Source organism: Hypomesus nipponensis, chromosome 12 (assembly GCF_054491055.1).
Source record: "Hypomesus nipponensis isolate SF chromosome 12, ASM5449105v1, whole genome shotgun sequence".
NCBI lineage: Eukaryota > Metazoa > Chordata > Actinopteri > Osmeriformes > Osmeridae > Hypomesus > Hypomesus nipponensis.
Window position 1 is genome coordinate 5,521,028 of NC_140372.1, and position 22,830 is coordinate 5,543,857.

A 22,830-nucleotide genomic window follows, 5' to 3' on the forward strand; every position below is an offset into this window, starting at 1 on the left:
AGATGGTGACCTTGGAGAGTTCGGAGATAACAGTTCCCACAGTTGATAGACGGGGAGTTTGGATGTACAACCCCTCACAGACCCGCCTGAACATGAGCAGCCGTGATCTGACAGGCTGTCAGGGAACACTGACACCCGTTGGTTTGGCGTCCTCTTCACACACCCTCTGAAGCAGGGCTGGGGTGGTGGTCGCTGGAGGTGTCGCGGTGTGTGAGAGGACCCTGGCTGGTGCCAAGCCTGGGGCGGGAGGCCAGGGCGGGAGGCCAGGGGGGGAGGCCAGGGCGGGAAGCCAGGGGGGGAGGCCAGGGCGGGAAGCCAGGGGGGGGGCTAGGTAGCTGGCTCTGGGAGGGTATCACCAGCACTTGGCCAGGGGCACCAAGGAGGGCATGAGCCTTCGACTGGGACTGAAGATGTCCCTCACCTCTGTTTCCAGCCTCACACCTGGGACCTTGAAGATCGATACAGCTGGGGCAGAGAGAGAGAGAGAGAGAGAGAGAGAGAGAGAGAAAGAAGAGAGAGAGAGAGAGAGAGAGAAAGAGAGAGAGAGAAAAGGAGACTTAGCCCATATGGTTTCCTAAGTTGAACAGTTGACCTAGTTACATATATAACTATTGAAATAATGTAAGGACATAGGAGAAGAGAGGGAGAGGGAGGGAACGAGGGAGGCATGGAGGGAGGGAGGCATAGAGGGAGGGAGGCATAGAGGGAGGGAGGCATGGAGGGAGGGAGGGAGGTATGGAGGGAGGGAGGCATGGAGGGAGGGAGGGAGGCATGGAGGGAGGGAGGGAGGGAACGAGGGAGGGAGGGAGGGAACGAGGGAGGGAGGGAGGGAACGAGGGAGGGAGGGAGGGAGGGAGGGAAGGAGGGAGGGAGGCATGGAGGGAGGGAACAAGGGAGGGAACAAGGGAGGGAACGAGGGAGGGAGGCATGGAGGGAGGGAGGGAGGGAGGAAGGGAGGGAGGGAAGGAGGGAGGGAGGCATGGAGGGAGGGAGGGAACGAGGGAGGGAGGGAGGCATGGAGGGAGGGAGGGAACGAGGGAGGGAGGGAGGCATGGAGGGAGGGAGGCATGGAGGGAGGGAGGGAACGAGGGAGGGAGGCATGGAGGGAGGGAGGGAGGCATGGAGGGAGGGAACGAGGGAGGGAGGGAGGCATGGAGAGAGGGAGGGAGGCATGGAGGGAGGGAGGCATGGAGGGAGGGAGGCATGGAGGGAGGGAGGCATGGAGGGAGGGAGGCATGGAGGGAGGGAGGGAGGCACCAGGGACTAGGAGGTCTCATTACTGGACTGATATGATTATCATTTTTTCCTCCTCTGTTGGTGCCAAGACATTTCAGACTCTGGACTGACATCATTAAAATAAGTACAGCAAAATGATCTCTCCCCCTCTCTCTCGGTTTCTCTCTCTCTCTTTCCCCTCTGTCTCTCTTTCCCTTTCTCTCTGTTTCTTTATCTCTCCTCTCTCCTTCCCCTCTCTCTCCTCTCTGTTCATCTCGGCCCGTTTAATTTCTCCTCCTTCCTATCTTCTTCTGTCTGACTGGGAGTGCATGCAGAGTAGGAATGCTAATGCTGCTTCATTAGTATGTGTGTGTGTGTGTGTGTGTGTGTATGCACGCACTTGTGTGTGCATCTATGCATGTGTGCTTGTGTGTGTGTGGCCCATAAGTAGAACAGATTCTGATAGCTAGCGACCCGCTTGTTTGACCAGATCAGTTCCTTGTCTCCGCTGGATTTCCTTAAATATAGAAGTCCAGAAAGGCTTTGTTCTTCAAGAGCACCTCTTCTCCACATCCCTGACAAGCTGCCAGACTGTCAGAGCAGGACCCAGGTGTGTGCTTCAAACACCAGGACAACCTGGCTCACTTCTCCATTCATCAGGGTGTGTGTTTAGTCAAGGGAAAGCTGGGTCTGGTGTTCTCTAAGCAACCATATGGTCTCAGCGGGGTGTCTGTGTGTTTAGTCATGTGTTCACTGTTGAAGTGATGAACTGCAGCATCTTGTAGTTTATGGTATTCAATCCCAGTCTTTCTGTCTCAGAGAGATCCAATCACATGACACTGACACACACATTCACACACACACACACACACACACACACAGACAGGGGTGTGATTGTGTGTGAATGTGTGTGCATGTCAGATTCTTTTTGGTGTCAGACACCCTCTGCACACTCCTCTACCTTTACGACTCATCAGCCATGTGTTTATCCTCATACAGTACATGTGTGTGCATCCACAGTGGCGACTGGGAACTGGGTGCTTACTGTCCCTGAGTTGCATGATGGGAGGCGGAAGGGTGTTGAAGTAAGGGTGCTGCAATGCATCCTGGGCCAGCGTGCGGTCTCGTGGTAGGAGCGTGAGCATGCGCTGGGCCAGGTCCTCCGTCTTGTAGGGCAGCTGAGACAGCCTGGGACACACACACAGAGACCTCAACAGAGAGATACACACACTGTGACACACACACACACGGACAGAGAGACACACACACACGGACACACACACAAGGACACACACACACGTACACAGAGATATACACACACCCTTTAAGGCACCTGGATATCCGTGTAGTCAACATGGTCTCTCTCTCTCTGTGTCTCTATGTCTCTCTCGCATCTCCCTGCACTTCGTCTCTGTGTCTGGCTCCAGTAACTCTCTCTTCCTCTGTTAAAGTCTGTGTTTCTGTGTGTTTGTGTTGTTCCTCTGTGTGTGTTGTTCTTCTCTGTGTGTTGTTCCTCTGTGTGTGTGTGTGTGTGTGTGTGTGCGTGTGTGTGTGTGTGTTGTGGCCATGTATTTGGGGAGGAGAGCCTCTGGTCTCCACAGGAGGTCCATTTCATGAAATCCATGACTGAAACAAGAGAAGAGAAGGGGGTGGGGTGGATTGTGTGTGTGTCTGATGGTCTGTCTGTAGCTCTGGCTTCTCTGGATGTCAGGATGGTTCCAGGCCCTCAGGACGGAGGCTGTCTGGACAAGGCAGTGGTTCTGTGGTGCAGGCTGAACATTAGGAACGATTTTGGTGTTGGGACAGCGAGAAAGGGCTCCAGATATTATGCACCCACCCCCACCACCACCCAGGCACTGAGCCATCTCCTCTTCCCCTCTCTACTCTCTCTCTCCTCTCTCCCTCTCCTCTCTCCCACTCTCCTCTCCCTCTCTCTCCTCCTCAGCGTCCTCTTCTCCTACCTCGTACAGGAGCTGGGCTGTGTTGGGTCAGATGTTACTAAGTTGTTTGGGGGGAGGGCGGGCAACTGCTCTCCTCAGACAAAGACTCTACTGTTACCTTGGGCTGTCCAAGGCTCTGGCGTACTCCCACCCCATCCCCCCTCCTCCCCCATCCCCCCTCCTCCCCCATCCCCCCTCCTCCCCATCCCCAGGCCAGGGCAGAGGAATGGGCAAACAGTCATCGAAAGGATTCACTCCTTATAGTACACACACATGCAGATCTAAAATGGAGATGTAAACAGCATGGGCAAAACTGGAGAGTGTAAGAGAGAGAATGACTGTGATCATTAAGATTCACACACACAGCAGGGTCCTATCCAATATTTAACAGGTACGTACATCTATACTTCACTTCTGTAGAAGTACACTCAAAAACCAACAGAACATCCTATGTTCTCCATGTGATGCCCTACCTTTTCCAGACATTTCGGAACTGCTGTGGCTCACACGGAAGAAACCATTCTGTTCAGAGAGGGGGACAAACACAATTAGCCGAAAGATAAGAGAAAAAAATAAAATAAACATTTTGTTCATCACGTTTGTGTAGATGACTTGAGAGGAAAAAACATGCGATGCCCACAACTCAAGTGTGTGTTTGTGTTGTGTGTTCGTAGCAGATGTGTCCATCCTAAGTGACGTGCAGGGTCAGGGGGGGGGGGGAGGGGTGTTGATCCTGTGATCTCTTGCTTCCATATGCTGTCCAACTGAGCTAAAGCCATCATGAAAGTTGTGATGGATGTCAACTTGATGGTTAACAAGGGGATGCGTCGGGGAAGAACTGCTGAAACACAGTTACTAAACGTCTGCTTCCCAAACTGTACGGATGAAGAGATGTATGAGCCAAACACTGAGATAACTCTGGAAATTAGCTGACACACACACACAGGCACACACACACAGGCACACACACACAGGCACACACACACAGGCACACACACACAGGCACACACACACACAGGAAAGTGTGTCTGAAGTTCCAGTAAGACAGGCTGAACAGTGATGAGAGATCCGGAGGAGTTACTGTGGTGTCATCACAACTGTTTCAACCCAGTGAAGCTCATGCTCTGCTTGCTGTGAACAGTCTGTGGTTTCTTAACTCTGTTCTGGAGATCTTAACGAGAGCCTTGTGGCTGGTTGATCCAGTACTCTGGACAGTACCCATGATGAGTTGGTAGAGCAGGCAGAAGATAGGAGGGTTTGAAATAAACATCATCTATTTTTTAGTTTTTTTCTCCCTCATGAACTATTTTGCATCTCACAGACCCCCCTCCCCCCCCCCACACACACACACACACACACACACACACACACACAAACATACAAGCATACATCCCACGCACACACACACTGGTTACATTACAACCAAGTAGCGTGCACAAGGACATGGCTTTCACACACACACACACACACACACACACACACGTACAGGTTTCCTGCTTAGGTCAGTCAGTTTTTCCAGCCCCGTCTCTCCCCCTGCACCTCTCTCTACATGCTGGCCACCCTGTGTGCCCTGCTGGAGGCTGCCAGGGGCCAGCCTCTATCGGCCTCTTAGGACACACATCTGGAGGGGCCACTTTGCCAGAGGAGGGAGCCGCCAGGGTACCACCCAGGAGGGCAGACACCCTGGACCAGAGGAGAGGGCAGCCAGGAGAACCAGCAGACACCCTGGACCAGAGGAGAGGACAGCCAAGAGAACCAGCAGACACCCTGGACCAGAGCAGAGGACAGCCAGGAGAACCAGCAGACACCCTGGACCAGAGGAGAGGGCAGCCAGGAGAACCAGCAGACACCCTGGACCAGAGGAGAGGGCAGCCAGGAGAACCAGCAGACACCCTGGACCAGAGGAGAGGGCAGCCAGGAGAACCAGCAGACACCCTGGACCAGAGGAGAGGACAGCCAGGAGAACCAGCAGACACCCTGGACCAGAGGAGAGGGCAGCCAGGAGAACCAGCAGACACCCTGGACCAGAGGAGAGGGCAGCCAGGAGAACCAGCAGACACCCTGGACCAGAGGAGAGGGCAGCCAGGAGAACCAGCAGACACCCTGGACCAGAGGAGAGGGCAGCCAGGAGAACCAGCAGACACCCTGGACCAGAGGAGAGGGCAGCCAGGAGAACCAGCAGACACCCTGGACCAGAGGAGAGGACAGCCAGGAGAACCACCCAGGAGGGCAGACACTCTGGACCAGCCGCCCACAGAGGTTTCTCCCTCATGGGTGTCCAGGCAGGAACACCGCACACACCCAAACACACACACACACACAGCACAGTTTTCCCCCTAAGTCAGCTTCAGCTTCCTGAGCAGTAAGTTTGAGTCTGCCAGAGAGGTGCAATGTCCACCACCCTTCCTTCCTTGCCCACCCACACTCACACACTCCCACACACCCACTCTCAAAGATACGCAGTCCCACTATTAGACTCACACACACACACACACACACACACTCACACACACAGAGGAGCTGCCCCAGAACCTCACTGCTCTGTTTGTTTTCCACATGTTTTATTTAAAATGTGTCTCTCCTTCAGCCAAACCCCAGACATGTCTTCTCAACCCCCTCCCCAGACCCCTCCTCCACCCTCTCCTCCTCCACCCTGCCCTCCTCCTCTCACCCCTCCACAGCCCTCCCCTCATCCTCCACTCCACAGCCCTCCCCTCGTCCTCCACTCCACAGCGTGGGTCTGAGTAAAGAGGATGACTGTGTACTCGGGATCTATTCAGATATGCATTCATTAAGCATTTAAGAATCCACAGTTTATTTATTCATGTTGGTGGTGGAGAACTTCAACGGTCTGGTTTGGGACCCTTATCTGTTCTCCTGAAGAGGAGCGAGACTAGGGCATGAGCCGTGGGGCAGGCCTGGGTCAGCCTGCTGTGTTGGGCAGACTCATTACTGGAAGAGAGGGAAGAACTGATGCAGGTTCTTGTGGAGGCCTCATTAGGAGGGTTGGGGGAGTGTAAAAGACGAAGATGTACTTAATGTGTGAAGATGATCACTCACACATGCGCAGACACACACACATGCTGTAAGGTGAGTCAGACACATAGTGTTCTTTCTGAAAACCACATTCAGTCTGGTGATTTGAAGGTCATTTTTTTCCCCATTCCATCACCCTCCTTGTGACCACAGCCAGTCTGCATGCACGTTAGCAAAGCCTGTTCTGGGTTGTACATGAGATGTGTACATCCATATTCTGAGTCCTTTAATCTCCGCTTGTTAGCATGACAGACTAACCTCTCAATCTCAACAGTGTCCATGGTAAAGAATCATCCACGACTCATCCCAAATCGTATAAACACATGCAGTATCAACTTTTGTTCCTTAGGATTCGACAGGACATTCCAGTTCCTTCTTTCCCCTCGTGTTATTCTACACACACCTAAAGACATCCGTAGTAACGTATACTTTTCAGAGCCGTCGGATGTAAGAAATGACACCCTGGCTTGAGCTCAGGGCTGCACATTCCTTTCTGATCAGGTCATCTTTACATAAGAGGAACCAAAAGAGAAAAACAAATATGTGAAAAGTGAAAAAGATGACTATAATATTAAGATGTAGTTCACTTCATCCAGGCTGACCTCTGACTGAGAAACGATACAGCTCTCCATGTTCAGTGAGAGATTCCATTCGCAGAGTTACAACTGAGACGGTCTCAAACACGGGCATCAAGTCAACTGCCTTACAGGACACGCCGCCTCTGCTTCTGCTACAGCCTACTGGCCCCTAGTGGTTAAGGACGGAACAGCTAGTAGGGTGGCTCTAGGTTAACCAGCGCTGTCATCCCCTGACCCGTGTGTTCCTGGCTGTGCTTCCTGTGCAGACAGGAAGCTGTGTTTGGGTTTGGAAGGGGACGAGACTGACCTGGTTTGAAGTTGGGAAGCTCGCTGACCCCAGGCCAGCAGACCTCGTTGGGCAACCCCAGAACCTGGTCAGCACAGCAGGAAGGAGGGTGGAGAGGAGGAGGAGAGGGGGGGGAGAGAAGGAGAAGGGAGAAGTGGAGGTAAGGGGAGGAAGGAGAGGAGACGCATAACAGAAGCCTTAGTCTGTCACTGTAGGACGAAGAAGATCCTGAGGAAGGACTTCTACTCACGGTCCAAATCTTCTGCAGCTGTTCGAAGACGTCTGCCACCCCTGGGAAAGCTGGACTTCCCTGAAGCATCTCGATGAAGACACACCCAGCTCCCCTACAGCACAACAATGTGCACAATAAAGTGAAGAGAGACTCTTGGGAAAACTTGATAGAAGACAAAAGCCCTACACATACAATAACACAGCATGTTAGAGAGAATTAAAGACGTTAGTCTAAGTCAACAAGAGTTTAGATTACGAGTAAATAGCTTACGGCACAGACCAACAAGTTTAATTGCTGTCCTTAAAATATAAATCCCTGTTTTTGAATTTCTCAGCCCACAGGACGCCCTAAAACGCATATGGTCCTAATCTGCAATATTTAGAGAGGCTGAAGTGGGACGTGGCCAGATATCGTTAAAGCAGGAGAGCATTTATTCTCTACATGTGTTTCCTGAACACATCCAACTTTAGAGAAAAGTAACATTTCTCCTGAGGAACATTCATCTGCCGTAGGGAGATGGCAGAGGGTCACAAGAAGACCAGGGCTAAGAGGCTAAGGGAGATGAGATGAGAGGAGATGAGAGGAAACCAGAGGAGAGAGGGATGGGCAGAGGGCCAAAACAAGACCAGGCCAGGAGAACAACCTCTACTCGACACTCCCTTTGGGATGAGGTGAGGTGAACTCAGAGCGAAACATCCACCCAGGAAGGAACAACAACATTCCTGCTGCTACTTTGTGGGTGACTGAGGGTATCGTACGTCTCATGTCTCTCTCTACCCCCAAATCTCCATTCATCCAGTATACCCTGCTGTACGGACTACACAGGAAACCACACAGGAGAATTAGGCCAGTTCTGGGTCTGAGCTGGAGAGGGTTGGAGGTTCCCTACTGGAGAAGGTTCTGTGCTGGAGAACTAGGCCTCACCAGATGTCCAGAGCAGTGGAGTAGTCCGTAGAACCGAGGAGAACATCAGGGGGCCGGTACCACAGAGTCACCACCTCTGAGGAGTAGGTCTGGCATGGGATGGACTTGGACCGGGCCAGGCCTGGACACAGGAACAACCAGCGTTGGAGGTGGAGCCTTACTGCCTGTCCCTGAACATGTGACAACCTGTTGTCCTCTCAGCCAATGAGCCGAGAGTGTGAGATTGCAGGTGTGTCGTAGGAGCTAAATAGGCTTCCTCAGAATAGAGCATGGACTAACCAACGGGTGAGTTTGTGTGTGATGTGTGAATGTGTGTGTGTGTGTGTGGATGTGAGTTCCTATGTGTGGGCACGTGTGTGTGTAACAGAGTGTGTGTAACAGCACAAGTGTGTAACATTACATGTGTGTAACAGCATGAGTGAGTATTGGCAAGAGTGTGCAACAGCACGTGTCTTGCACCGGGATGCCCACCAAAGTCAGCCAGTTTGAGTTCCCCCAGGTAGCTGATGAGCAGGTTCTGGGGCTTCAGGTCTCTGTGGAGGATTCTGCGGCTATGGATGAAGGAGAGACCCCTCAGCAACTGGAACATGAAGATCTGGGAGAGCAGGGTCAGGGGTCGGGATGTTAGGGATCGACCACCGGCAACACACTTCCATTCAATCTATTCGGTTTTGTTTCCTTCTTTGATGCCCAAGGAAATTCAAGCGTTCAGGTGACACTTTGTGCACAGTGAGAGAAGGTTTTACAGGTGAATGGATATGTGGATATGGTGGAATGGTGTTCGTCACTGTTCATTACTGAAGAACAGTTATGGTTGTGAATGTGCCCTTTACTGTTTGGGACTGTTGACAGCAGTTGTGGTTGTGAACATACTTAGTCATGATGAGAAGAGTTGTGGTGGTGAACGTACCCTGACATTGTAGGAGTGTAGTCCTCCAGGGTGTTGTGTCATGTACTGGGCCAGGTCTGTTTGCTGGGGACACAGAGACAGGAAGTGCGGCCATACAAAAGTACGGATGGCAAACAAATACAGTCAGATGGGAAAAGATGGAAAAGAAGATGGTAAACAAGTACGGTGAAACAGCAGCTCGTGAACTTGTGTGAACTTGTGTGAACTTGTTCTCGGCTGTGTGTATGATTCCCCTGTGAGATGTCGAACTCTGGTGACACCCACCACGTATTCAAACACGAAGGTGAGGGACTCTCGGGTGTGGATGATGTCGTGGAGGAGGACGATGTTGGCGTGCTTCAGCCCTTTCAGCAGGGAAGCTGGGACAAACACACACACACACACACACCTTACAAGAATCGTGTGTCGAATTGTGTGTAGGGAGTCAGGTGGCAGAGCGGTTAGGGAATCGGGCTAGTAATCAGAAGGTTGCTGGTTCAGAAATCAGAAATGCTGGTTCGATTTCCAGCCGTGCCAAAGGATGTTGTGTCCTTGGGCAAGGCACTTCACCCTGCTTGCCTCGGGGGGGGAATGTCCCTGTACTTACTATAAATCGCTCTGGATAAGAGCGTCTGCTAAATGACTACATGTGAAAGTGTGCGTGTGTCCGTTTGTGCATGCATGTGTTCTCACCTTCTCTGATGGCTGTGAAGGGCACGCCCTCTTCCGTCTTCATGCGGATCACCTTTAATGCCACTAGGTGGCCGTTGATCCTGTAGGCAGACGAGAGACATCACTAGACACACCCACTAAGCCTGCTCCCGCTGCAGCCACGGAGGATATCGTCTGACGTAAACCTCACTCTCCATGAACCCTTTTACATCTAAACTTTCCCCTGCCAGAAGAACATTGTTACCCTGGCTGTGTTGCGGGCCCAGTCCGTCAACTTCAGTGTCGTGGAACCTGACTTTACGACTTGGTAACCCAGTGTTCTGTCTGCCAGGAGGCGGTGTTGTTGTACCTTATGAACCTCACCATCTGGGAGCACTCTATGAACCCTTGTACCTCACAACACAGCTGTAAACCTAACCAACAGTAACTCCTTCACTTGGACAAAACATCTGTCTGTTTAATCTTATTCTCACGACACACGTCCTTGCTTTACTATTCCAATCCTTCTATTGATCCCAAAATATTTCCAAGTGTTCTAGAAGAGGAGGCTTTAGAGGTGGATGAGGAGACGGGTCGTGGTTTCCTGATCTGATGAATGTCCGAGTGACGTCACGATCGATCTGTCTGGCTGTTGCAGTGTTGCTTACCGGCTGATTCCCTTGTAGACTGTGGCGTAGGCCCCCTCTCCCAGTTTCTCCAGGTTCAGGTAGGAGTTGGCCGTGCCAAACTGCAGGCCTGTCTTCTGGGAACGTGAAGGACACACAAGCAGGCACACAGCCAGGCAAACACACATAAAAGCACATACACGCATCACACATGCACAAACGGACAACACGTACACACAGGACGATACAGTTGACATCAACATGGCTGCTGTCCCAGAGTCAGGGTGTGTTTTCCTCGGACGGGCTGGGTGACGGAGAGCTCACCCATTGGAACTCCTGCTCAACGCTCTTCCCCCCGAGGGGTTCGCTGTTGCTCCGCCCCAGGGGGTCGCTGTTGCTCCGCCCCCTCTGGACGCGCAGCCGGCGCACCTGCAGCGTGTGGAACCAATGGGGCTGCGGCCTAGAGGAGGACGAGTCTGACTGGTCACTCAGCTGGGAGGGAGGGGGAGGGGGGAGAGAGATGGGGGGAGGGAGAAGGAGGAGAGAGGGACACAAAGACAGAGAGGGAGCGCGAGGGAGGAGGAAGAGAAAGGGGGAGGGAGTGACAGAGGGAGAGAGAGAGGGATAGAAAGAGATGTAGTCGTTATAGATAAGGGAGAGAGATGTGGGAAGGCAGAAAGAGACAGGGAGAGGGGGAGGAAGAGAGGGGTTAGAGAGAGGGGCATGGACCAACAGGACACCTTCAAAGGACCATGAACAACCAGGCACTAACACATCCACTAGCTCCAGACATGGAACTACACTTCCCATGATTCCTTTCTACAAGGACATCAGCATTTGCACCCTATGGCTCTTTCTCCTGCTAGAGAGGTGTGGTAGAGAGGAACAGCAAAGGGAGGCACTTCAAAGGTTAGATTTCCTGTCAGGTCAATATGACTGTTTATAACTGACACAGCGGACAAAGAGAGGATTTCAATCAGCTAATGACAGAGGCCAAAGAAAGGCCAAAGTTATAATAACACACATGCACACACACACTCATGAACACATGTGTACACACACACACACACATTCAAACACACTCAAACAGCTACCTCAGCAGACGGTAAAGATGACGCGCTCCTGCTCTTGGCAGCAGGAAACTCCTGCATCTCCATCACCTCTTCCTCCTCCTCCTCTTCCTCCTCCTCCCCCTCTTCCTCCTCCTTCTCCTGCCCCCCCTCTTCATCCTCCTCCTCATCTACGCCACAGCGGCAGCAGCATGTACGCACGCACTCCGAACCCAGAGCCCTGACCCACCATCCCAAATCCTCCATCTTCCTCCTCTCCCTCCCTCTCATTACCCCTCGTTCTCGCCAACACTCCTCCCTCTTTCCCCGGCTGAGAAGTGGGAAGGCCCGCAGCTCATATGACTAGCATGAGCCTGTCTTCATAAACAGTGTCCCATGACTATCCCCCCCATCAGAGGGCCGCGGCCGGCCAGCTCAGCGCCTCACCCTGAACAAGAGTGTCTATTCAAGTCAGTAGTCTCTGCTGAGGTGGAGACAAGTGTGTGCGCGTGGTTGTGTGTGTACCTGTGTGTACGTGTGTGTGTGTGTATCTGCATGAACTGAGACAGAGCAGAACATGAAATAGGGGTGTCTAAACTATATTAGCAATGTAAGAAAGATTTGATTTCCTAGGTTGGCAGGATATGAGTCAGCAGGCTAGTTGACATGAGACATACACACTCACACAGTCACTCCATGTTCCACACTGACAGCTGTGAGCCTTCATACCACACTCAGTGTGTGGGTAGTGTGTGGAGAGGACCAGGGAGTGAGAACACAGCAACACAGTGCTGCCAAAACCCTCCTCCAGCCCTCAATCATCCTCACCCCTTCACCTCTCTCCTCCTCCTCCTCACCCCTCCGCCTCTCTCCTCCTCCTCCTCACCCCTTCACCTCTCTCCTCCTCCTCACCCCTCCACTTCTCTCCTCCTCCTCACCCCTTCACCTCTCTCCTCCTCCTCCTCACCCCTCCACCCTTTCTCCTCCTCCTCCTCACCCCTTCACCTCTCTCCTCCTCCTCCTCACCCCTCCACCTCTCTCCTCCTCCTTACCCCTTCACCTCTCTCCTCCTTCTCCTCACCCCTCCACCTCTCTCCTCCTCCTCACCCCTCCTCTCTCCTCCTCCATCTCTGCCAAGCATACAAACCACACATTCTGTTTACCGATGATTAGTTTCTTCCCTCGTAAATTTGTGACGACTCCTTCCAGTGACTCAGGCGGAGTGGCAGCTAATAGCTCCAGAAAAAGAGTCATTATGGGCTTGAGCTATTGAGAGCAAGCCTCCCGATGAAGAGAGACGGAGATGCTATTTCAGTCCCTCTCTTTCAGAGCAGCACTCATGGTGCTTGTTCGGTTGCTGAGAGTAGACAGGCTTAATGGCCCTTGAAATAAAATGCCTCTCCAACTTTGTGACAGGGGTAGCTGCTTTGAGTGGAGCTCTAGCAGTGTGTGTGTGTGTGTGTGTGTGTGTGTGTGTGTGTGTATTCAAATATAGGCTCTCTTCTCATTTCTGTGTCTGCATGTCGAGCCCTCTCTATCAGTCTCTCCACCTCCTCTCTCTCGACCACGCTCGCTCTTTCTGCTTGTTCATACCCAGTTCTCTCCAGTAGGGGGCAGTGCTACCCTCCCCAGCACGTCCTCTCTCCAGGGGGGAGGACGAGAGAGCGAGACAGAGAGGAGAAGGAGAGAAAGGCAGACTAATTGTCTCAGCCAGTGTATTACCCATGGGGGCCCCACGCAAAGTTCAGATCAATTAGTGAAACCTTTACTGAACCAGACAGGTCAATTACAAACACGATGAGAGTCGATGAGGAACATCGTCATAATCTTTGTTGAAAATGCGGCCAGGGATGGGAGGGAAGGGGCAAGAGGGAGGGGGGCCAGGAGTGTGGTGCCAACAGGTGTGTGTGTGTGTGTGTTTGTGTGGAGCTGGTTCTGATAAAGCTACAGGCTGGAACTGACAAGCAATGTTTCTACAGAGACAGGGCCTTCTACACAGTCACAACATTACTGATGTGGAACATCAGTAAAACATGTTATGTCTTACCTCCTCATATCCCAGTTGTCTCTGTTTCAGACCTGTGGAAACACAAAGCACAGACACATGAAACCAGCCTCATCTGAACAGAGCACTGTGCGAGACAACTCAGTGACACAACACAGCAGCAATGTAGGAAGTAAACGATGAGTTTATTTCGAGAAATCGAGCGAAAAATCAAAACAACTGACATTTGCATAGCCCTTTTTACAAGCACTGTTATGGAGGGCTTTCAAGTGTCCCAGATCAGCACCCATAACCAACCTAAACCCTCAGAGAATATGAACAACCACCCCTACACACACACACGCAAAGTTGAAGAAACCTCGAGAGGGGCACTTGAGTGAGGGAGCCCATTCAAGAACGTGTTGTACATGATTCGATCAGACAGAACATTTCTACCAGTGCACAGGATGTGATGCAAGGAAAGGAGAGAGTGAAGATGAGAGAGATACAGTGGGAAAGAGAGACTTCTGGCTGATACGTTGACCCTGAACACAGTCTGGGTCAATGGAAGATCTTGAGCCGATGTGACAGAACAGGACCTTCTCCAAATCTCTCTAATGGAGTCTTCCATCTCCTGCACTTTACCCTCAAAGTATTTTTCTGCACCTCCTGTGATTCCAGGTTTTTTTTGCTGAGGGGGTGGGACTTCCTGGTGCTGTGAGACCTGACAAATCTACACATCCATGCACCACAACCCACACACACACACACACACACACACACACACACACACACACTGCTGCAGTCAGTGTGATTTATGGGAGGGCGATGGAGGCACGGGGCGATAGTAACTCATTCTGTATTACGCTGGGAGCAGGCCTTGTACTCTACATCCTTCCTCCGTTCTCTCCCTCCACCCCTCCACCCCTCCATCCCCCCACCCCTCCATCCCCGCACCCCTCCATCCCACCACAGTCACACTGCCCTCATTAGTATTCAGCCAACCGAGCGGAACAAGCAGTGGGGAGCAGACAGGAAGACAGGCGTCAAGCAGCCTGTTAGAGAGAGAGAGAGAGAGAGAGAGGGACAGAAAGAGAGAGAGAGGGACAGGGAGAGAGGGGGAGAGAGAAAGGAGAAAGAGAGGGGGGAGAGACAGAAGAAAGAAGGGAGAGCGAGAAAGAGGGACAGGCAAGAGAGAGGAAGAGAGAGGGGGCAGAGACAGAGAAAGGGAGAGGGAGGGAGAGATAAATTGAGAGATACAGAAGGAGAGATCGGGGGAGAGAGGGGAAGGGAGGGAGGGGGGAGAGAGAGAGGGACAGACGGACGAGGAGCAGGTGAACTCAGACGAGTGTTCCAGAGTGTTCCAGCCTCGCATGAGAATCTGCCCCCCCCCCCTCTCACATCACAGGTACATATCCACTTTTAGTCCAAAGCTATGAACAGGAGGGGATTTGAACCTGCAACCTCTTGATCTGCCTCTCTATATTACCCGCATGAATGGCAGGTATAATAGGGATGATGGTTCTGTGTATGTGTTGTTGATATGAATAACAGGTAGACCTGCTGGGTCTGTGAGGTGAATGTGTTAAGGCTGGCATGACAGACCAGACACCTGGCATGTGAGGACTGGTCTAGAAACCCCTGGTGTGAGGCAGAGCCTCACTGTTCAAACAGGATTCAACAAAACATGTGTGTGTGTGTGTGTGTGTGTGTTTGTGTGAACAAAACATTCATGCTGACAATGCAAACTGTATTTTTCTAAAACTGTCATAAATTTATCAATTATTTTCCCAAATCAATGCTGTTATGTTTAAGTAAACTAAACTCTTTGATCCTCAGAATTACTGTAATTTCCCTACACACCAAGTCAGCCTGGACCTTCAGATTGGACAATGTTATCTGAACTGATAGTGAGCCAGGGGAGGGGAGGGGAAGGGAGGGGAGATATCTGAGCTGTGCTGCACACTAACATCTTCTGAGCTCTGACTATCTCTGTTACTGATAACACTGGAGAGAGAGAGAGAGAGAGAGAGAGAGAGAGAGAGAGAGAGAGAGAGAGAGAGAGAGAGAGAGAGAGAGAGAGAGAGAGAGAGAGAGAGAGAGAGAGAGAGAGAGAGAGAGAGAGAGAGAGAGAGAGAGAGAGAGAGAGAGAGAGAGAGAGAGAGAGAGAGAGAGAGGGGAAGAGATAAAATGGAGAGATCTGGAAGGGAGAAAGGTAGAGAGAGGAAGAGAGATGAAGAGAGAGAGAGACACAGGAAGAGGGTAACAGGGGTGCAGAGACATAAATAGAGAGAGAGATGATGAGCGAGGTAATGTGTCAGTAACTTGGAAACAATAATAACAACAGTAAGTTGGGCTCTCATTCTCAGAGCGCAGTGCAGAGGGCACTTGGTTGCATTTGAGCTGGCATTGGCCCAGGCAGTTGGTTTTATGCTTGGAAAGGGGTTTCAGCTCTGAGCAGAGAGCACTGGTCTGTTGTGTTGTTGTTTTCTCTGCACTTGTGAGAGAAATGCATAATTCAGCTTTAGCACTGCCCCCCCCCCCCTACCCCAACCTGCCAACCTACCCCTACCCCAGGGAGACTAGCTATAGGGCAGCCTCCTTCTCCCCCCTCCTCTTCCTCTCCTTACCTCATCCCTCATCCTCTCCTTTCCTTGTATTTCCCCTCCTCCTCCTCTCCTTTCCTACCCTCCCCCCTACTCCTCTCCTCCTTAACTTCCCCCTTCTCCTCCTCTCACCCCCTTGCCTCAGTCCTCCTCCGATAAGTGCCCAGCACATGTCCTCTGCTCAGCACTTTGCTGTTTTCCACCCCAAACACGGCCGTCCCCGGCGTTGGCACATGGTGACACCAGCCAGGCTGTGCCAGGGTGCCAGCTCAGAGAGTCTCAGAGGGCACCGCCCTTACGTCAACACCTGCCGCTACACCCGTGTCGTCGCGCCGACAGGGCGCGTGTCTCTATGGTGACGTTTGTCCTGTGAGGCAGCTCTGAATGTCACTGCTTGTTATTGCATCACGCTTTCCAGGTAAACACAGCAGGATGGAGGAAGTGTGTGTGTGTGTGTGTGTGTGGGGGGGGCAGTAGGACTTTAGGTGGAAACTAGGTGACCAAGTCTGACAGCTGGAGCGTGTGTGCTGCGCTACTGTGGTAAGGATGCTACGATGTTAGGGAAGGATACAAGGATATAAGGAAAGGATGTTAGAGTTATGGGGTGTCGGTTGGGGGTGCTCACCCAGGCGATGGAACGCCTCCGTGGCAGCGTGTCGCAGGTTCTGCATTCCCGGAGAGCCCTGGACTGTGGAACGGCTGTAGGCTACGGATCCTTTCAGATGAACCTCAGGTGGAACCGGGCATCCTTAGAACGGAGCTGGGCGCAGAGTCAGCAGCATGGTGGAGATCCTTCCCCCTGCTCAACAACAACACTCTCAGAAAGGCAGAGTATGGTGGGGTTTTTTCCTTCCTCCTTTATTGTCCTTTAGCCTGAAGGTGTTTGTTTTATTTCCCTCTCTCGTTCTGTTCCGCTCTGTCCTTCGTGATATGGCACCGCGCTCTCTCACTCCCTACTGCTGCCACAGCATGGGAAAGTCACTAGCCAATCAGCTTGGAGGTGGGGGAGAGCCGGGTCTGTTGGTGTGTTTTGAAAGGTCGGAGCATTCTGTTCAGGGAAATAATGTGCTTGTGGAGGCTCCGGGGGGCAGAAGAGAGCCGTGATACCTTTAGGTTGACTTTAAACTGTCAAAAGTGACCCTAACCCTGACAAAAGGAATCAGCAAAAACTTAAAACCATCGGTCATTTGGTATGGATTGTTTCTCTCAGAAGATGACAGTGTGATAACTGAGTGACAAAAGATGAAATGCTATTTTGTTGCCTGATGATCTTTAACATTTAAAATGCTATATAATATCTGACCAAGAAAGTAGCCTATTGATTATTACATTTGGATTCCGCTTGTGTACCATTCCACCCCATCTCCTCACCTGCTAAATGACACAAGATGTTATTAAGATTAGCGTGGATTTCATGCTATTTTCAGAGATTAGCGATTTATTTGAATTTTGTTTTAAAATTAATTGAAAATGTAAAGGCTGTGAAAGTATACCAGCCATTGTTAGAATACTCTGGTGTCCGTTTGAGGTTTTATATTCATACAAATATTATAAAAGTAGGCCTTTATCTTTTTCAAAATTGTGGATAAACACGGTCCCTAACGCTACGTTGCAAACTAGCGTTTCCCTAATGTGAGACGAATGTTGAATGTCTAATATGAAACTAACTTCACCTCGCTATGTACGCAAAAGACATCCAATCGGAAATTGCTATTGCTATCGCTAATACATTATCATTCTGTATTTAAATTAATTTATTTTATTATGGTTACCAGCCATACAAACACTTCGCCGCGAAATAGATTTGAACCTTCTCGGTTTCCGTTTAACTTGTAGCCAGTGTTCACAACAACCAAAAGCGAATACTGTCGAGCTTGAGAAAACATACTGCATTTCACGTTTACGAAGCGATCAACAATTTACCTACCACTGCCAATACACTGAGTTCTGTTGGTAAGTAGTGCGTGTGATAAGAGAGTGCTTTGCAGTGATTTACAATGGAAAATAAATAGGCTATCAATAATAACCAATAACAGAGTCGATTGGGCTCCATCATCGAGTACTAGTGTAAGGGGATGACAGTTCAATAGTGCGAATTGAGGTACGCTGGCTAGCTAGCTAGACTAGCATTTAAATCTATAATGCAGCGACTCAATAACTCATTACGACAACACCTTATCTAGGAGAGGTATATTAAACTATGTGTTTGACTGGCTAGAGGTAAAAATGTTTTGCTTAAGATATAGTTAGGTAGCTACAGTACTATCTTGCAGGCTATCTTGATATTTGCTTTTGACAAGTCGATCAGGTTGCTTTTGTCAGTGCTTACAGACAGGCTAACATCCAGCCACGTACCCCTCTCCCCACATGACACGAGGGTAAACATGCTATCTGCTTTATCGACGATCTCTTGGTCAACAAGATATCAGTTCGGGTCTTGTGACAATAACAACTGGGTTTGAATGTAATTTTATGTACTTATTTTGACTACGCACTAGCTTACTGACTACTAGCTAGAAATGTACAATTTTTCTAAATTGTTGTTTATCCTTCTCACCGGACGAAACAGCTCTACCATCTTAAGCTAACGACACACACCGACTGAAAACAGAGTACCAAAGAATACAATGAAGCACACCCAATGATGGAGTCTCAGAGGAAGAGGTATGTTGCCCGGAGGTTGGCTTTGAGCAGGGAATATGACCAGTTTGTAACATCCACAAAGAATAGTTTGTGTCCAGGGACTGACACTTTTTGTGTCAGTGGGTTGAGAACAAAGTTCCCTTTATCTTAGTTTCTTCTTCATTTCAGAGTATGTGTCCTGACTTATCTTGTTGTGTGTGTGTGTGCGCGTGATTTATTTTTAAGCTCTGGAGAGGACAGCCCTGGAGAAAGAGGATTGCTCCACTTGTGGAAGGGCTACTCCTGTAGTCTCACCCCAGACAGGGTTCTCCTTCCCCGGCCAGTGCTGCAGGTAGCCCTGGGAACCAGCCATGGAGTTATGCTCGTGGAAGGTAAAGCTTTATCGAAATATATGTATCTCACTATAAATATTTCAAGTCGGTCTCGATTGAGTCTGTATCCTTTAAAAAAAATGTATCGCATGAATCTTCCTGTCTACATTCTGGCCTTGTGAATCATCTCAGGGGGGCAGGTGTACAGCTTTGGGGCATTGCCGTGGAAACAGACACAGGTGTCGGAGCCTCTGGAGCCCGTTCTTGAGAGCACGCTCAGTGGCCAGCGCGTCGTCTCCGTGGCGGCGGGCGGGCGCCACAGCGGGGCGGTGACGGAAGACGGAGGGGTGCACATGTGGGGGGAGAACGCCGCGGGCCAGTGTGGGGTGCCAGGGGTCAGCGTCGTCCCCAACCCCACCCCTGTGGGCCTGCTGGACCCAGACACCTGCCCCCCTCACAGCGTACGCGTCCTGGAGCTGGCGTGCGGGGAGCAGCACTCCCTGGCTCTCTCCGCCCAACACGAGGTGTGGGCCTGGGGCAGCGGCTCCCAACTGGGCCTGCTCACCACGGCGTTCCCCGTGTGGAAGCCCCAGAGGGTGGAGCATCTGGCAGGGAGGCACGTGCTGCAGGTGGCCTGTGGAGCGACGCACAGCCTGGCCCTCGTGCGCTGCCTGGGGCCCCTGGATCTTCGCAGGCCCTTCCCTGACAAGTGTGGCCAGTGCCACCAGCAGCTCTACACTATGACTGACAAGGAAGACCATGTGATCATCTCAGACAGCCACTACTGCCCCCTGGGAGTGGAGCTGGGGGAGGGGGAGGCCAGGCCAGGCCTCGGGGGAGGCTCCAAGGCACTGCGTCTCCGTAGTTCTCCGTCAGAACCCCTCCTCTCCTCCCTCAGCCCGGCCTCGGCCTCGGCACCCCCGGCTTCTCCTGCTGGGCCCCCAGAACCTTCCTCCAAAGACCCGGGACTCACCCAGCCACAGCCCCGCGGAACAAACCCAGAGCTTGTCCTCCCTCCACCGCACCCTACAGAGCCACAACCCCCACCGCCCTGCCCCACAGCCTCAGGTTACTCCCACCCCCAGGCCCCCCAGGGGAGGGAAACGGACAACCCCCAGAGAGACCCCCAGCCCTCCCCTGCCCCCTCGTCAGCCCATGTGGACGGCAGTCAGGCCGCTGGGGGTGGAGGCGGGGGCGCGGGGGCCAAGAGCTCCCCTTACCCAGATGAGCAGGAGGTGAAGGACTACCTGAAGAGGCTCTCAGACCAGACTCTGGCCGAGCAGACGGCCAAGACCCTCGCTGGAGCGACCGCTCTGCAGGTGTGTGACCTCTCAGCGCTCGGCGCATTCCTGGTGACTGTCACACCACTTAGTAACTGGTGACACCAAACCGCCTCTCTGTTATTGAGAATTGACGCCAACCAATGCTGGTTATGTCGCCACAGCTCCGTGCTCGACATCCGTCACTGTTATTTGTCATATTGTTTGAGCCCTAGCTAACGCCAATGCTTCTTAGCCCTAACTGTCTACCATGTTGCTTCAGCCCGTCCCGGAGCCCGACCCTCCGGAGCCAGAACCAGGCAGTCACCCCCCCAGCACGGCCAGCTCCACCCTCAACAGCCTGGTCGTGTCCTGCGCCTCGGCTGTGGGCGAGCGCGTGGCCTCCACCTACGAAGCCCTCTCCCTGAAGAAGATGATGAACTACTACTACCCCTCGGTGGGTGGCGGGGCCCCCGGTGGGGCTCCTGGGGGGGCCCCCGGGGAGGGGGGTCTGGACAGGGTGCTCCTGGAAGAGACCATGCAGGGGAAGAAGAGCTCCAGTTTGGGGGACATCCGCGAGGAGGAGGCTGAGGGGCTGAGGAGACGCCTCTCTCTGCCCGGACTCCTCTCTCAGGGTAGATACGCTGTTCACCTCTTATCCTCCTCCTATACTAGTCTGTGTAAGTAGGACACCCCCTGTGTGTGTACATGAGTGTGTGTGTGTGTGTCGGTGTGTGTCTTTTGAGCTTCTCATCCCATGACCATTCGCTGTGTGTTGGAGAGCTGTTCTTTGGGACGAGCACAGTGGCCCAGTTTCCTGGCTTGTGTTTACGCGTGCGTGTGTGTGTGTGTGTGTGCTGCACAGTGTCTGAAGCATGCCCAGTATGTGTGTATGACGAGGGGTTCACCTCTCAATGGCTGCACTTGTGCTGGGATTAAAGGAACTCAGCCACAAAGGAATGCCACCCTCATAGTTAAACAGTCTTAATCAGGGACGAGGTCGGCTGCAAGGAGCCAGACAGGTCCTGATGAACAGACGAGAGAGAGAGAGAGAGTGAAAGCAAGAGAGGTTCTGGTGTTTTGGCTGTAGATTGATACACCAGCGAGTGTGTGCTGTCTGCAGTATCCAGGTGAGTGAGTGTGTGTGTGTGTGTGTGTGTGTGGTTGGCTGGCTGGTGGCCTAGCTGAGGGATAAGGTAAGTTCCCTGCTGTTTCAGGACAGCTTGTAGCTCCACCCTGACAGATGGCTCCCAGTGGGGACAGGTGTGTGCATGTGTGTGTCTATGTATGAGTGTGTGTATCTTTTTGTATGTGTGTGTGTATACGTATTCATACATATGTGTGTGCATACATGTTTGTGTGTATAATGTGTGTTTATGTATTTATATATGTGTGTGTGTGTGAGTATAATGTGTGTGTGTGTGTATTTATATCCGTGCATGTGTGTCCAGTGTCTCCCAGGCTGCTGCGTAAGTCCAGCCGGCCCAGACTGCAGGCCACGCCCCTCACGCCTGTGGGCGGAGTCCCGGAGGCTCGGGAGCTCCTCCCCTCTCTGCACACGGAGGTGTGGAGCTGGGGGCGGGGAGACCAGGGCCAGTTGGGCCATGGCGACACCCTCCCCCGGTCAGTACCAGCCAATCACAACGGGTGGGAGGAGCTTGCCAGGGGATTGGGGGGGGGGGGGGGGTTATGGTGGTTATTAAAGATAGAGGATGAAGATGTAAAATGTGTATATATAGTGAAATATAAAGTAAAATAGAATGTGTTTATTTTCATTGATCAGATGCTTTACATACAGTATAGGGGTGGATTTCAACCTTCTACCTCTTGATCTGCAATCATGTCCTAACCAGCCATACCTATTGAGTATTAAAGATTGTTGGGACCGGAGACTGTGTTAACTGGTGGAAGCTGACGGGGTGTGATTGTTTTGTGTTCAGGCTGCAGCCTGTGTGCATCAAGAGCCTGAGCAGTAAGGAGGTGGTCCGGGTGGTTGCAGGGGCCCACCACTCTGTGGCTCTCACTGCCCAGTCCCAGGTCAGTCTGCTCCGCCCAGGATCTCACCCTCTCAGCTGGGACCGGGCTGGGAAGGGGGTTTAACCTGGTGCCTGTCTGTGTGTCTGGGGTGTGTGACTGTGGACTGCGTGTGTGTGTGTGCTTGTGTGTGTGTGTGTGTGTGTGTGTGCTTGTCTTGCAGGTGTTTACCTGGGGCAGCAACAGTTCAGGACAGCTGGGACACATGGAGTCTCCCAGCACCATCCCCCGGCTGGCTAAGGTAACCCCTCCCTCCCTCCCTCACACACACACATTTGATTTGTCAACACAGCCTGTGTGGTAGCTGACTCAGTGTATCTGTGACTCTGTGCCTACTGTGTGGTAGCTGACTCAGTGTATCTGTGACTCTGTGCTTGCTGTGTGGTAGCTGACTCAGTGTATCTGTGACTCTGTGCCTACTGTGTGGTAGCTGACTCAGTGTATCTGTGACTCTGTGCTTGCTGTGTGGTAGCTGACTCAGTGTATCTATGACTCTGTGCCTACTGTGTGGTAGCTGACTCAGTGTATCTGTGACTCTGTGCCTGCTGTGTGGTAGCTGACTCAGTG

At 52.0% G+C, this 22,830-nt stretch overlaps 2 protein-coding genes across 8 annotated transcripts in view; one reads left to right on the forward strand and one right to left on the reverse strand.

Moving 5' to 3' along the window:
- cdk15 (cyclin-dependent kinase 15) lies at window positions 1-16,811 on the reverse strand. 2 transcript variants are annotated; one of them, XM_084667427.1, is made up of 14 exons: window positions 16,642-16,811; window positions 13,474-13,505; window positions 10,702-10,869; window positions 10,420-10,514; window positions 9,794-9,873; window positions 9,386-9,480; window positions 9,122-9,184; window positions 8,683-8,806; window positions 8,212-8,332; window positions 7,306-7,399; window positions 7,077-7,140; window positions 3,629-3,677; window positions 2,261-2,403; window positions 1-465 (listed from the first exon to the last, which is right to left on the reverse strand). In XM_084667427.1, exons 1-14 carry the CDS (start codon window positions 16,685-16,687, stop codon window positions 353-355), a joined length of 1,287 nt encoding a protein of 428 aa, XP_084523553.1. In that variant the 5' UTR covers window positions 16,688-16,811; the 3' UTR covers window positions 1-352. The 2 variants fall into 2 exon arrangements, with proteins under 2 accessions (XP_084523553.1, XP_084523552.1); XM_084667426.1 differs by lacking the exons at window positions 13,474-13,505; window positions 16,642-16,811 and adding an exon at window positions 11,472-11,693.
- Window positions 16,734-22,830, forward strand: part of als2b (alsin Rho guanine nucleotide exchange factor ALS2 b) — a 17,523-nt gene continuing 11,426 nt past the window's right edge. For 2 of the 6 annotated variants that reach the window (XM_084667420.1, XM_084667423.1), the window contains exons 1-8: window positions 17,840-17,969; window positions 18,586-18,680; window positions 18,885-19,030; window positions 19,163-20,289; window positions 20,513-20,909; window positions 21,681-21,852; window positions 22,170-22,266; window positions 22,427-22,504. In XM_084667420.1, coding sequence (XP_084523546.1) covers window positions 18,658-18,680; window positions 18,885-19,030; window positions 19,163-20,289; window positions 20,513-20,909; window positions 21,681-21,852; window positions 22,170-22,266; window positions 22,427-22,504 — 2,040 coding nt within the window. In that variant the 5' untranslated portion in view covers window positions 17,840-17,969; window positions 18,586-18,657. Of the gene's footprint in view, window positions 16,853-17,839; window positions 17,970-18,425; window positions 18,481-18,585; window positions 18,681-18,884; window positions 19,031-19,162; window positions 20,290-20,512; window positions 20,910-21,680; window positions 21,853-22,169; window positions 22,267-22,426; window positions 22,505-22,830 lie in introns of those variants that run through there. The other 4 variants (XM_084667424.1, XM_084667425.1, XM_084667422.1 and 1 more) reach the window with 3 other exon arrangements.